The 16,157-nt window shown below is 42.1% G+C and overlaps 1 protein-coding gene across 1 annotated transcript in view; it reads right to left on the bottom strand.

The window, feature by feature from the left end:
• Window positions 1–6,798: 6,798 nt before the first annotated feature.
• POLQ (polymerase (DNA directed), theta) overlaps window positions 6,799–16,157 on the bottom strand; it is a 50,528-nt gene continuing 41,169 nt past the window's right edge. Inside the window, exons 26-30 of the mRNA XM_009996484.1 lie at window positions 15,889–16,000; window positions 14,182–14,306; window positions 12,544–12,697; window positions 10,655–10,770; window positions 6,799–6,912 (exon numbers count right to left, since the gene is read on the bottom strand). Of these exons, the coding sequence (XP_009994786.1) occupies window positions 6,799–6,912; window positions 10,655–10,770; window positions 12,544–12,697; window positions 14,182–14,306; window positions 15,889–16,000 (621 nt within the window). The remainder of the gene's footprint in view (window positions 6,913–10,654; window positions 10,771–12,543; window positions 12,698–14,181; window positions 14,307–15,888; window positions 16,001–16,157) is intronic.

The raw sequence follows: 16,157 nt of genomic DNA on the forward strand, positions 1-16,157 counted from the left end.
ACAATGTCAACATGATGGCCCTAACAGGTCTAGCTCAACTGGGAAGGAGAACCAGTTTTCTTTCTGTCACAGGAGAAGCTGCTCTGTAATTGTGAGAACAGTAGAAGTTTGTTGGGAAAAAGGTGAGAGCCCAAGCACTGCCTAGGTTTGTGCTGAAGTAAGGAACTGGAGTTGTCCATGAGGATACCTGTGTGTGTGTTTGAGGAAACAGCAGCTCACCACTCTGATGCCAACAGAAACTGGGTCAAGGAATTCCTTCCAGTGGGCAGGTCACAGAACTGGCCACCTGGGTGCACAGGAAGCACTGCTGTAAGAAGGCATCTAGAGTGAGAAATAAATGAGACCAACATTATAGTAATTCTATCTTCTGGTTAAATGTATATTCACTCTGCCTGTGCTCTGGCCTGTACTCCAAAACTACTAGTCTCTGACAACAAAATAATTTGGGGCAGCAGTTCCTTCAAACCCCAAACCAATTTTATAGACCTTGTTCTTCCCATCTTCTCTGCCTTTACAAAGATCAGCAGGCTCCATTAATACCAAGCCAACCCTCCCCCCTCAGTGGTTGTTCTGTACCCAGTGCTATGCTTGCTTCTGCCCTGAGCTGGCACACAGGGAAAGGCCATGACCAGTTCCAGTGTGGCACTGGTACCCCACAGGCCATGGGGCCAGTTTCCACTAGGAACTGGTGTCAGGCAGTCAGCCCTTCAGAAGGCAGGTCAGATGCCTGGCAGCACCTGGTGCTCTGGCAGCAGTTGGCTCATGTCCATGTCAAGGAAGCTGCCAGTTCTGCCCAAGTGTTCAGCTGTCCCTCACATGGGTGGCTAACATTGCACAGATCCTCATTACCTTGATTGCTTTGGAAATGGCCTTAGGCTGGAGCTAGAGCCTGCTCACTCATTCTGAGAATCAAATGTTAAAAAAAAGAGAGCAACTTTTAATTGCTAATCACTACAGCACACCCAGAGAACCGTGTCTTCAAGAAGTCATGCCTGACTGACTTGAACAGCAAACAGTTTCTAGCTTAACACCAGGGAAAAAAAACAACAAACACCAACACCAAACAACTTGCCAGTGGATTTCCATTTGCATCTTTATGCAACAGAGAAATGAGAATCTAGCATCCCTCCAACTTACAATTTTTAACACTAAACTTTTAAAAAAGCAACTTTTCTCTGGTTCTCCCCATCAGGTCACAGCTGTATCTTGCTTTCCACTCTTACATATTTTACATCTTTCCAGACAGTTACAAATTACTATTTCTGTTAAGTTCACCACTTGTGACTACAGACTACAAGAAAATTGATAATTATAGAGATCTAAAAAGTTGTACATGTTTGTATATAGAACATTCTATATATATAAATATATATATGTAATGTATATGTTGTATAAGTTTGTTAGTGCACACTGTTAAATGCTTTCTATCAAGATTTACCATGTATGTGGAAAAAAACCCCAACAAACCAACCAACCCATCACTTAAAAACTTCAATGAGGGAGGAAAAACCCTTGCCTGGTTGATTTATTGTGAAATGAGGGGGAGTGTGGGTTTTTTGAAAGGCCTGACCAGAACGCTGCTAAAGGCTGTTAGTGAAAGGAATAAAGATGCAGCATTTTGAGTAAGGAGCAGAGCATCTGACCTGACTTGCTCCAACAGCATTGAGGACACAGCTGTCACTGGATGTTGAAATCATGTGCTTTCACCTTTCCCCACTGAGACAGCACCACCCCGAGCAAAGTCCTAAACTGAAGAGGTAGCTTCCACATCTCAATCTCACTCAGTTAGAACAGACCGGATTGGCTGGATGTATTTGTTCAATTTAAAATGCTTTTTCTCATTTTGGGAGCCCATTTTTTTTCCTCTTTACAGGAGCTCTCTGCCACAGCCACAGCCAAACCCAGGCACACAGAACTTTCCGCAGCACGTACACCCCTCTGGCCTTGACCAGGTGTGGTTAGTATTACACACAGAGCTGTAGATAGAGAGAGCATACAGAGAAAATATATTAAATTAGATTATTTGTATGTTTTCAGAGTTGGCAAGTCTTCAATGAAGTACAAGCTATTTTATTAAAAAAAAAATAATAATAATCAAGCTCATCCCCAGAGTTTAACTTAGGTTTCAAATTTCAATTTAAAAGACAAGATAAAGGCAAATCTGAGAATCAGGTTTTGTTTTGTAGAATGACCAGTTTTCTAATTTTTTTTTTACAGTTCTACAGTTCAACTGTGTACATTGAGGCATTTCCTATATTACCAGAATGTATCTTCTTACGCAAATACTGAAAGGAAATACTCTTACTTATTACACACATTTTATAACATGATCACATATAGAAATTCCCTGAAATAGTTTACATATTCCTTTTACAGTAGCCCTTTCAAATCATGTGATTTTTTCAGGATACAATTTAAGAAGAAAGCACTGGCCCTTAAATAAGAGCTTTGTTCAACCTCCAGACCCCTCCATTTGTAAACTGTGTGTATTGTAAAACACAGTCAAAAAGTCAGATTTTGGTTAATCACACCCCTTAAATATCATGTGACACACACACACGCACCCCCCCATCCTTTTTCATAACCTAAAGGTGAATTCAAGCACAATATGTTTCAGTCTTGAATGATTTTGCCTTGGTACGGTCTTAGTAAGAACACACTCTCTCTCATTAAGGAACTATGTGTGACCATTTGTAGTCAACTCATCATCTTAGGTGTATAAGCAATAGTCATGTAAATGAGTGTTTCCATTCATGTGTTTTGTTTTGTGGTTAAATCAACAAATCAAACATTGTACTTTTTTAAATAGCAAACCAATATTCAGATTTGGTGTCGAGGAAACGTGGCCAGAATATGTGTGGGGTTTGTTAAGGAGTCATGACCTGTATCTCAGAAAGCAGGCGAACATGGGGTGCACCACATGCTCCTGCACCAACCACGGCCTGTTCCCACAGGTATCCTAAATCAGTGTCACAAATGGAAAACTAAGGCATCTTTAACTGAGGCTGCTCTGAGTCCCCAGTAACAACCAAAAAAAGAGGAAAGAAAATAAAGGAAATAATTGATATTACTTGGTGTAGATCTCTTTTTTGTTTTTTCCCCCCAACCTCTACTCCTAGATTCTTTATGGTATTTCCAAGGTTTATGTAAAGCTTTTTGATGGGAGTTCACACTACTCACTCACTCACTCAAGCCAAAGCTACTGAGCTTCCAGCTCCCTCTTTTCAGCTAGAGATTTACAGGAAAAAATACAGCAGGAAAAACTCCACAACCCTCTTGATGAAATGTGAATAGCATCGGAGAAAGGCTGAAGGATCAAACCAAATCAGATTACCTGTGTGTCAGCTTTTGTCACCTGCCTCTCTCCACCACTGCCCAGCTACAAGAAAGGGATAGAAGGGATTTCAGTAAGCAGGGATAGAAGGAGAGCTGCCTCAGAAAGACCAAGGCAAAAAAAACTTGTGGTCTGCATGTGAGGAAAAGGGCTGCCAAGTAGCTGTATCCAACATCAATGGCAGGAGTTCCTCTTACTGAGTCTGGGGAAGGTCTGCCCCATACCAGCAGCAGGCTGAATCAAAATGTCAGTCATTTTGACAAGAAAGCAGGTACGAACCAAAGAGAGCAAGGCTGCTTGGCAGCCAAAGGGGGCAGTCTCTTCCTGTGAGGAGCTGGGTCACTCAGGTTCACGTGAAGAGATGAGGCGTTCCTGGTGACCACAGCTATTCCAGGACTGGATCCCAACCCCATGTCTTGTGGCAGACAGATGCCCACCCACTGGGGTGGAAGCCAGAAGGCAGGACCAGGCTGCAGTAGCAGCTCTGTGCAAGCCAAGGGACAGGGCTGCCGTAACAAACAGAATTCCTACCCCTTTCCCAGCCTACATGTCTTTTTCTTGGGATGCCAGATCACGTGTGTGACTGCATGTGCTGTGCAGGAGCAGGAGTGGACTGCAGAGAGAGAGACACCAGATGAGGAACTGAGAGCAAACACTATCAGATGCACCCCATCCTGTCGACAAGAAGGGAGAGAGTAGCCTGCACTCTGGTTATTGGGTCCTGAACTAGAAAAGAATCAAGAGAATCACAGAATGGTTTGGGTTGGAAGGGACCTTAAAGATCATCTAGTTCCCATTTCCATGCATGGGCAGGGGCACCAGCCCAGTTTCCAACTAAACACAGGCCTCAGCCCATCAGGGGTGGGTGGAGAGAGGCCCAGAGGCAGAATGAGTAAACAATGCATGCAGCCAACCTCAGAAAATAGCAGGTATCCTCTTCTGCAGAGTTCTGAGCAGTGCCACTGCTCACCTGACCTAAGCCCCCTCCTGCTTCCCCTGCTTAGTCTCATTAACAGGTCAAGTCCAACCAGAACTAAGGGATGTAACCAGCAGCAGGCAGGCAACAGCTCAGAGCTAGTTCTGATACCATGACTCAAGTGCTGCAGCTGCCTCACTTGCAGAGCAGTGGCCACCTTTTACCTTCTCATTTGCTCCAAATTACTTCTTAATTAAAATGAACTCATTGAGCTTGTATAGCAAAATAAGTTTAGTTCTGTGTCAATCCCCTTATTGATTAGCATCACCCCCCTCCAGAGAGCTTGTTGGCAAATAGGTGAGACCCATCCTTCTGAAATTCTAAGGACAGTACATGGGAGAAGAATACTGTAACGTGCCAAGAACAAGCAACTCAAATTACAGCAGCTCTGGTGAGGTCTCAAATACAGCACAGGTGTGTCACTGCACGATACCCCGGGACAGGAAATCACCAGCCCATGTGAATTGGTAAGGAGTCCAATCCAGCATCTTCACAGGCAGAGCACACAAATGGTCGGACGCCAGGGTGCCGAGGGCTCAGATCTGATAATGACAGAAGCTTTAATAAGCTAAGAAAAAAGGCAAATATCAAGCAAATGCTGTGGATAAAAAGCTCAGCCACCAGGTGACAGACGTGGTAGGAGACCACAGCACAGACTGAGCAGGGAGGAGACAAAAAAATCTCAAGGTAAAGTGAAAAACAAAACAGGAAAGGTGGCCAAGTCGGTGCCGAGAAGGGCAGTCAAGGCATCCTGGCCCGGGGCTTTGACTCGATACCATGTGTCCCTTTTCCTGCACAATGAGCAGGTGGTAGGTCAGAGTCCAGGATACAGCCTTTTGTACACAGGCCCCATTTGCATCTTTTAAAACTCACCATGTTCTGGAAACCTGGGCGACAGGTACTTCTGATGTGAGGATAATGGCTGTGCCAAATGGATGGCATTTGAAGCTCACACGCAGAAGTGCGCTCTCAGGCTGCTGAAAGCCAAGTATGCATCCTCTCATATCAGGCTACAAAGCCAACTTCAAAAGTCTGCTTACAAAGGATCCAGCAGTAGTTCAAAAATGAAAGAATAATTAGGGGCTGGAAAACTCACAGGAGACAAGAATAGAAAGATGGAGAGTGCTTAGACTGGGGAGGAACCATAGAAGAAAGACTTGATAAAATAATTAGAGGCATAAAGTAGATGACAGGAGGCACCTGTCCTCCCTTTCTTGTAACATACAAGGGCTACACCATTAAAATAACAGAATTCAAGTATTGTATGAAGCTAACACAAACAGTTGAACTCATATAACCATTGCAACCATCTGGAAGGCAAACAAAACTGTGTGATGTGAGGTTTAGTCAGACCAGAAGATAATAGTGAGGAGAGCAATGCCAAACAGTGGAAGATTAATTCCCTGGAAGCTCCTTCCTTGTCCCCTCTTTAGAAGTATCCAATCCTGGCAGCTGACTCCAGTCAGTCTCGGGACCAGCTCAGCTTGACAAGTGAAAATTCCCCAAAATCCCTGCCTGATCACAGGAATAGAGTCAAAGACGCTGAGCCAAAGCACAGGGAAAACCTGAACAATTTCTAGCAAGGCCACTACCAGACAGGGTATGGGGCTGCCCTAGGAGACAGGTCTCTGGATGAAAAAACACAGGTCACCCACCACCATCCCGTGACACCTCTCTAACACATCAGACCTCAAACACCAGCAAGGGTGTCACTTCAGCTGGCCAGACAGGTTTGTTTGTTTTTTATTTCACAAAAGTGCAAATTGTTTTTAAGCTTTTAACCAAATGAGTTTCATTCCTTAAAAAGGAACCTTTTGCGGGTCATTTTGTGTTAACTAGAAGAGTCCAAACAACATCCCTCTCAAGGCCAGTTTACTAGATAGCAGTAGGACAAATCAAGACAGGTAGTCACCAAAATGCTCTCCTAAAACTTGGAGGCCAACCAAGCACTGGTTCCACCCACTGTGAGCACTGCACAGTCACCCAGTGAGAAATCCAGCCAGCTGTAAAGCCACTTCAGTACCTGAGCATCAGCAGCAGAATTCACTACAGAATGATCTTAGCAGAGACCTGTAAAATTCAATAGTAACTGCAGACACAATGATTCTTTATTTGTCCTAGACAAAATTACAGACAAGAACTGCCGAATTATCCTTGTGCTTTGCTTTAATTAAATAATCCAGCTCATTTCATATGTAATAAATTCATTAGGCTTTGGGTTGTTTTTTTTTTAAATTACAAGATCAAGCATATTTTAACAGAATTCATTTAAATACTGTGCCTTAGAGGTTGATCATTTCACAGTTCTGTAAACACATCCTACACTGTGTGGTCTGACCTTTGAAGGGTTTGGTTTGGTGGATTCATACCAGCTTCCACCACACGTTTCAGAAGGCAGCTTGCAACAGCAGCTCTGGAACAGTAGACAGGAGGACGGTGCTGCTCACAGGTCTGCTGCAGGCCCTTGCCAAAGCTGCAGAGCTTCGTGTCAGAGCTCCAGGTCCTGCAGGTCTCCCCAGCTTGGCCCAATTTTCACTTTCACGTTCAGTTTTACTGAGAGTTTGATGGCGTTTTCCATCTCATGCTTGACAATCTGAGCAACCTAGAAGAAAAGGCAAGACATCAGATGCAAACGTAACTCTAGTGCTCCATTTTTCAGCCAATAGCTGGAGTGCCCAGACCACTAGAGTCCTCTCCTGTGTTTATGTGCACTTACCACTGATGGGAATGCAAAAAACCAGTTTATTCCTGATTAGGGTCCATGAATGGAGAAACTGTGTCAAGCCAGTAACACTTTATGCAGCACAGAGTAGTGAATGGTTCCATGCTGTTTAAGACTACTTAGAAAAGAGGCAAGATTAGGTTTCCAGTAAATATTTGCAGGTCCTGCAGAGTCTCTTCTTTCACCCAACTGCATGATTCTGAGTGTTTCATGGAGTCTGTTCTGCAAATTCAAAGTACTGAAAGCAAGACACACACCAAATACACCAGAGGCAAAGAGCAGTGTTCTTTTTTGTTGTGTTGGGATAGGGAGCTCTGTGAAGCTCTAACTACAAACCCCTGGGAAAGGGGATCACATTCACTGCAGTTGCTAGAAATACTGCCTGGGTTTGCCCTCACTATTTTGTTGAGGCAACTCCAACATCTGCTGCCCTCCTAAGGTGTTTCTAAAACAACACTCATTTCAGTATGCAGTTAAGGGACCACAACACATTTTTGCCTGTGTCCTTTTGGATTGTAAGAGGTGGATTTTTTTTTTTTCCTGATTGTAAATATTTGCCCTGGATAAAGGGACTGTCTTTCCTACTCCAAGACCCACACAAAGTCCAGCCTGTTCTGATTGCTTATTTGAATGAATCTTTCAATCCACACCCATCTCACAAACATTTCCACAGCAGAACAAAAAGAAGCTTTGAGTTTATTGGAATTTTTCATCTCAACTAGAGGACAGTGTGTCAGCATGGGAACTTTTCAAGCTTTGTGACCTTTCCATGCATTTCCATCACTCCCTCACAGGTACCCACAATAGAAATGCCTCCACAGTTTTTACTGGGAAACAGAGGAAGGGATTTAAGGAGAACAAAGCACAAGAGTTTACAACAGCATTAAGAACAAGGAGGAAGATTTTGTCTTCCAAAATCCTACACCCACATTTCAAAATGATCTTGATAGCCTAGAAAAATGCTATGAAATAGGATGTAATTCAGCACAGATGAGTACAAAGAAGCAGCATAGAGAACTAATAGAGAAATAATATACTGTTCATAAATAGGATGAAAAATAACTGCCTGGGCAGGAAAAAAATGGGGTTATCAGAGACTAAACACTGAGTAGGGCTTAAGCAAGGCACACTGTTGTGAGAAAGAAAGCAAATGCAATTCTGGAACATAGAAAATGTTGCTTGTGACACATAGATCAGTTTTTCACTCTATTCAAATCACTGAAGCTTTCATCAAGTTTGGAGTTCAGTATTTCAAAAGAAACGTGAACCACACAGAGGGAGATTCTCTGAGAACAGTCAGAGGTCCAGCTCACAGTGAGGAACACCAAATTAAGGCTGCTGCACCTAGAACAAGGTTTGGCAGCTATAGCGGAGACACAAAAACCTGTGTGAGGATCCCGGGGAAGCTGCTGGGATGAAATGGAGCCCTGCACCAAGCCCCTGACCTGGGGGGCTTTGGCTCTGAATTTCTCATGCATTAAGCAAACAGCCCTGCTTCCAGGGTTCTGAGCCATCAGCTAAAACAAGCCTGGAGAAGAACTGGCCATCTTAAAAACACAGATGTGGTGATACTGGGAATAAACAAGTATTTTAAAAGCATCTAGCTTTTGATTCCTAATCTAGTCTATACCTTATGTTCCTACCTGACTCCTCGTTGCCAAGGTCAGCTCAACAACATAGGAGATCAAGCCTCCTTCTGCCACCTTTGGCAATACTATCACAGTCTTGGTATTGTGATGAGCTCTGAAAGCTCCCAGCCTTCACTTTGACATTCTGCATAGACTAGGAAAGCCCTGATGCCCCAGGTATTTCACACCTTTAGCACAAGAAAAAACAGGCATTACCCCAATGTCACTGAATGATCACTACTGTTGTTTCTCTTATAAACCATTTGAAAGGATATTCTAACTGGAACACAAATTCCTAGATAACCAGAAATATATTTTTAGTTTCCCTTTGTGCACTTTGGCAGCTGAAAATAAGCTAGAGTCAGGATCAAGCATGTGACCAAACTAACTTGTCAGAATAAAAATTGCTTTTGCAGCTGAGAAACACATAATTTGCAATATAATAAAGGTTTAGTGCCAGCAAGATGAAAAAAAAACCCCTCACCAATACAGAAACCAACAAATGCTCTTTTTTTTCTTTACTAAAAGGTGTACTGCAGCTCAAAAGGACTAATTAATCCAGGCCCTACTCTGAGTGGGGGCTTAAGAGGGAGAGACATCAAGAGATCCTTTCCAACTTTGATCTTTCCACTATAGGGTAATTATAATGGTGCATCTGAAAGGACAGCAGGCAATATTATCATACAAGGTTATCCTTTCTGGCCCTAAAACCAATAATAAAAGGAGCAAAAAGTACCTTGCTGTCTCAGCTAGACAGAAATCCTTGAAAAATAAGCAAATCTGGCACACACAGGGGAACGTCTGAGTCTAGTTGGTGTACTTATGCTGTTTTAAGTGACTGCCCAGAAAATCTATGGACATAAATATATTGGAAGGCAGTTAGAAAGCTGGTGATAAATTCCCTTGAAGACGTTAATGAAAAAAATACAGTCAAATAAATAATAAGAAAATCCACTCACTTGGCCCCAGTTCTTCTGGAGACACCGTGGTAACTTGGTGTCAGTATCTAAAGATGTAAAAGCCAATATTGAGGGGGTATCAGTTTTCTACAGAAAGAAAATTAGGAGCCTTTTCATCTCTAAACTAACCTGCCTGGATTGAAGCAGCAGGTCTTTGAACAGAGTTGGCAGAACAAACTGAGGCTTGAGCTGAGATTCAAGGGAGAAATGCTAAATCTTTTGTTCGTGATGAAATTGTAAAAGAGGTGCTAAGGCCAGTCAGCATTGCTGAAAGCTCTCTCAGACTAGGAGTTACTACTCACCATCAGAAATGAGCCTTTTGTCATTAAAGATGTGCATGCACAGAACTGAAGTGGGAGAAAGACATTCCTGAGCTGCGGAAGCACGCTCTGTGGGCCTTCCTGTGCTTGTGCTCACGACTTGGGAAAACACTGAAGTTGCCAACACCCAGCTAAAATGCTTGCTACTGAAAACTGTCACGGAGACACCACAGTGCCCAGGTGCAGGAGTGCACCTGTACCATGTGCCATCTACCAAGCTCCTGACCAGCGCCATAACACTCCTGCCAGAAGGCCAGGTAGGCAGGGAATGAGGAAACAAGTACGAAAAGGAAGGAATTCCTTCTTTCCCTGCACAGAGTACAAACCAGAGCTGTAACAATACATGTCCTGAGTTAGGCATCAAAAGACCCAAGTGTAAACAGGAAGGAAAGATACATCCAAACAAGGAGAAAGTTCCCCCCTACTCCTGACACCAATATTCAGCTATTTCACTCATCAAGTCTTGAAGAAAAGTTGCAGGTACTGCTGTTCCAAGCAGTAAAGCACACATTCCAAAAATGTACTTGAGTCTGAAAATAAAGGGATCAAGAATATAAACATTGTTTTTCATCCAATTTAACATCATCTCACAGACCTTTTAGCACACAATGAGAGAAGATCCAGGGAGGAGAAGCTGAGTCCCCAGAAGGAGGACTTGTTTGAAACAAATAGCTGAATTCAGTAGATAGCTGAAAAAGCATTTGTGCTGCCATACCTGGATGACATCATCCTCTGCAACTTCATAGAGGAGCTCATCATGGAGTTGGAGGATAAAGAAACCTCCACTGGTGGGACGTAATATCCCTCTGTTTCTCTTCCTCACTAAGGTTCCTACACAGGTGAAAAGCACAGTTCATTAGACTCCATTAGGCAAAGGCACGTTTTCTGTACTTAAAAAGCCCTCAGACATTCCTGATGCTGAGAAAAAGAACACGAGGAACTTCACAATGAAAAAGCCCAAGCCTACAGATAAAACCACAAAACGTTGTTATTCCATCAATATTTGTACAGCTACTGAGGGAAAAATGTTAATGAAAAGCATTTCAGATATAAATATTTCAGCCTTACATTAGAAAGATATGAATCAGAACAGAAACAGGAGACAGTTGCATCTCCTGAACCATCTGTTTCAAAAGTAAATTTGAAACAAAATCATGTCGAGTTCAATCAGAAGTTGGTTTATAACATTGTCTCTAGCAATGGGTTAGGATTCTGCCTTTCTTCCAAAATAATTTCAATGGCTAGCCTATAAAGGCAGGAAGCCTCCCCCAAATGCAGTTATTTGAAAATGTAGCTACTACTCCTGATTGAAAATAAGGAAAGAAAGAAAAAAAAGAGCAGTTTTTGAATAAACAAGTAAGCAGATGACAGAAACAGGGTCCTGGTAGGCCCTGCCTGACAAAAATAGAACAAACCACTCCACGGTAAAACTTTTTTTAAAAAATAAACCCACACAACCTCACACATAGAGGCTCAAAAGTTTCTCAGGTTAGCTTACAGGAGGACCCCAGATCACAGCTACAGGAAGGGTTTCTCAGCATCATGGGTTCCTCACACAAGCCTCACACCGGAGCAGCAATTGTGAAGAACCCACACAAGGCAGGATGCTGATGGCACAGGCATTTGTAACTTGCTGAAAGATAATTCCTCCCAGTTGCTGAAACAGCTCATATCAGAAGAGGAAAAATGTCCCAAATGCATCTACTCACTTTCCTACAATTACACTGGCCAAAGGTCAGCAGCTGCTGCTCCTGGAGGGGGTGTGAAGTTCTGCCAAGCACGTGCCTTCTACCCATAACAGACCTCTTAATATTGTCTTTCTAAAATAAGCCTCCCTGACATATTTTTAGAGGTGCAGCAATTCATTATTTAGTTTTCCTTCTGAATCCAACATATATTAAGCCCTCTCAGCCCTCTTCATATTAAGACAGCTTCATGTTTCAGGTCAAAGCATATCAACTATCAAAGAAATATAGCACTCTGTCCCTTAAGTCATCTTTCTAAAAATATATGACTGATGCATGAAGCACTCACCACTTTATGCTAAAAAAACCCAAAAAATCCTTTGTAGAACTCCTGTGGGAATAAGCAACCCAGCACAGCTTTGCTATGCATAGCCAGAAGAAATTTATACTTCATGTAATACTCTTGTGGAGGCTGTGTACATCAAATTCCAGTCAACAAGTTCCAGACTTAATTCTAACCAAAAATTGTATTTCTGGAACTAGAAGTTGTTCCACTCTTATATTTCACTGCCTTTGAAACCAGAGTATCTGCTCATCTTTTTCCCTCCTACTTTTGAATAATCCTGTGATGGCATCACAGACCCAATCACATACAAACTTCCACTGCCAATGTTTGCAAGCTCTGCTTTGAGGCAACTGGGGCTTCTGATCTGATCACAGCATTTGCTTTAATTTTTGTGTTGAGCAGACATTCTCCCCCCTACCTCAGGATTTTTATTCCCATTAAACACAGGCTTACCACTGCCAGGAAATAAAATGTCTCCCACCCCTAGCCCCAAGGCTCCAACTTTTTTTTTTTTCTTTTAAATTAGTAACATTGAAAGTTTCGCTCTGATGTGCAAGGAAGAGGCAAGCATACCAGCCTTATCTCTCTGGAAGGAGCTCTCCAGATGTCCGTGGGACTTGATCACAGAGGAGAAAGCTTCCAGGCGTCTCTGAATGTTCACTGTGGCTGTTTTCACAATGTCTGCAGCAGATCCCTGAACGGTTGTGTTCACAGCCTGTCGCTCTGCCTAAAAAGAGAGAGTGGTTCTCAGAAGCTACCACAAAAATAAATCAAATCCAGTATGTCACATATACTTCATTAAAAATAATAAATACTTGGCCAAATACAGGTATAGCAAAACCTCCAGATAAAGAGTTTGTTACATCTGCCTGAATGACAGAGATGTTATAGACTAGTTTAGACACAAAATTTCGCCAGATGACTGAGAAAAACAGGAGTTCCACAAATTTTGAATTAATTAATATCAAGGGTTGTAACCTGCAAGAGGCACAAACCACAAGAAGAAGCATATACACATGGTAACATTTCATCAGGAGCAGCAAAATCTCAAGTTAATCCAAGTAACATGAGACACTTCTGCTTATCGTCAAAACCATCAGGAATGGATAACCAAAGGCAAGAAGCAGGACTTCAAAGACTAGTAATCTGGTTTACTGTACTAAACTCAGACTGCCAGAGCATGACAGTTGTGCAAAATCACACCAGACCACACTAGGACACAATGACTTTTCTTTTTCCACTCAAGCAACCTCTCTACTAATCCCCTCCTCAGACAAGAAAACTGTTTTCAAAGGTTGTTCTTTCTTTGACTAGAGCTAAAACATATGCAAAAAGTTATGAGGAGGCTGCAATGGAAGTGAAGATAATTCCTTAAATGGTCTTCAATATGATTTTAAAGAATAAATCAAAGTTGAACAGAAGATGTATCTACAAAGCTTCCCACTGAAGTGTCCTTCAGATTAAATAGTCAAATAATCTCAAAAGTTTTTTGAAATTCTCCTTGTTTCCCTTTCAACTATGTGGAGTATAAACTCCTCCACCTCCTCCCTCAAGTCTTTAATTCCACAAAACCTGATCCAGCTTGCTACTGAGAAGTATAAGGCTTCCTCCCCACAGAAATGTACCAACTTCTCCCCTGGCACTCAATTCACACTTATTGAAGTAGAGTCTATGACAGATGTGTCCAAAATGACCTTGAAAAAAATAATGCCAGTGCAAAGGCATGTATTAGTAAATATTTATCTAACAAGTTTGAGAATTTTTCTTTGAGAAGAAATAAGAAAAAGAACAAATACCCGATAATACAGGACTTAAATGCCTGTTCTTGTTCAAGTGCTGACAGCATGTAACATGCAAAGATTGCTGAGTGGGAGCAACTCAGCCTGAAGAGTTAAAGTACATCACTGCGTGGAGGCTTTTTAAAATCATGTCCACTTATTTCAATAAATTACTCACTCCAGTTCCAACGTGGGAGTTCTGAAGTGAGGTTAGCACAGTGATGACAGATGTATACCCAGTCACAGAAGACTTAAATCAAGCAGACCATGACAAAAGCTCTGTTATTCACAGAACAATTGAGGGAACAATGAACTACATGAGAAGTGGAAGGTCGTGATGGAGATGGCTCACAGACCCTGTAAAACTGCAGATACAAATATGCAAAGAAATTTAATGCTTTACTAAGTCACTAAGGTAGTGCACTCAACATACATGTGCTTTACTGTAGGGGTTTGGATCATTGATAGCTGGCAGGTATCTCCGTCTTCCCAGGATGGTCTGCACAAACCCATCTTTTCTGCAGCTCCTCACTGTCTCCCTTAGGAAATTCTGAATCCCTGTGAAAGGAAAGAGAAAGTTTTCCCTAATACAGCTGATGCTCCGTGCTGACTTCTCCCTAGGGGCACTGAAAGCAGTCTGGGACACCCAAGCAGCACACAGGTAATGCTTTAAATTTCCTAGACCCTGTCAGTGGACAAGGGCATATATTCATTCACCCTATTCTCAGCACTGCTGGGAAACCTATTAAGACTTTTGAGTTGGACGAGAGTGCACAGTGTCAGGATATCTGGCTGTGCACAAGGAGGCAGGAAGTCCATTCTGCACCGCATCCAGGCACAGAGGATCACACTTGTATTACTGGTAATGGAGAGGTCAGGGCCTCGACCAGCACTGGGAAGGCATGTAGTAGAAAGAGAGTAAGCTGAAAGCAGAATTCAGAGCCCTTGATGCCTCAGGCTGCCTGACTTCAGAGTGCGTCACTTCAGATTCTAGGATGAAAGAAACTCAACCACCTGCACTTTGCTAGGGAAGGAGTGCATCCAGCAAGGGTGTTAAAAAGAAACTTAGGTCAAAGAAAGGTGAGACAGGGAAAAGTGCCTTTCACTGTAAATTCAGGAAACGACTGCACTACTTCAGACAGTTAACTTCAGTTTCTTTCCAAGGTTTACAAAATATAAAGCATAAAAGGAGTTCTTCAAGATCAAGACTGACAGCATTAAACAGTTCATTAGGTATGTAATTTAGCATGTCAGCCAGGCAATACATGTAAGTGAAAATTCCTAAGAAATGAAGTTACAATATAAGGTCCACTGTAGAGTTTCTATGTCTGCATGTGGAGCAAAAGGGAGGAAGCAGGAAGCTGTTTCTAATGGTCATTAAGGAGACACTATCCAAAAATCACTGGAGACTAAACAGAATCTTAGCAGGACACCATTTGTCAGCATCTGTCTCCTGAAGAAACTAACGCTGAATCTTCAGAAGATAATTTTCCAGCCAATTTCCAAGTGTTATGATTAGAGCTAGCTGCCTCTCAGCCCATTTGCCCTCCATTCATTTTCTGATTGCAGCTCTCTCTCTACAGCTTTCCTAAAAATTAACATGCTTCTTAGAAATGTAACAATGTCTTTTTACAAAATATGGGAGAGCTGCTCTGAGCAGCTGGTTAAAAATGTAAGGGTTATATGCAAAACAGTTTAAAATGCAATGAAAGCAAAAGATGAGAACAGAGGAGAGAAATGGTTCTATTTAAAAACTATAAGAAGTGTGGTCTAAAACTGTCTAAAGTTGCATATCCCTTAAAGCTATGTGTTTTAATAAACTAAAAAGTGTGTTTCTTATTCAGAAAGTTAAGAGCTTTAAAATTAATCCCCACGGCTCATGAATTATTTTTTTTTAAAACCAATAAAATAATTACGGTAATAAGCAAATAACAAGGTCCTAAAAATTAACAAAACCACATGTAAAGTAAAATATTATGGAGTATCAAAAACACTGTGTTTGTGCACAGGACTTTTTCAAAATGCAAAGCTTTTTCAAGGAGTAGTAGAGGGCTGAGTCAAACTTAGGATTTGAAGAGACATGGAGAGAAGGGATTAAAACCAACAACAATCACCATACCCCAAACAGCCATATCCAAACCTGGGTATCTTGATTTGAAGGATTCAATGTAATTGGCAGCTTCATCTTCATCAATCTCCATCTGCTCGCCTAATGATTTTGCTCCTATTCCATAGATGATTCCATAGCAAATCTGCCAGAGGACATTATGAAGAACCACAACCATATGGTGAGCCAGCCATACAAAGAGAGCAGAGACAAAACAAAATGTGATTCACTGGAAAACAGGTGTATGGAAGCAAGGGCAAGCATTCAAGAAGAGAGATGACCTCTTGAGTCCAAGCCATTCC

This window comes from Chaetura pelagica, unplaced genomic scaffold (assembly GCF_000747805.2).
Source record: "Chaetura pelagica isolate M959 unplaced genomic scaffold, ChaPel_1.0 scaffold490, whole genome shotgun sequence".
Taxonomy (NCBI): Eukaryota; Metazoa; Chordata; class Aves; order Apodiformes; family Apodidae; genus Chaetura; species Chaetura pelagica.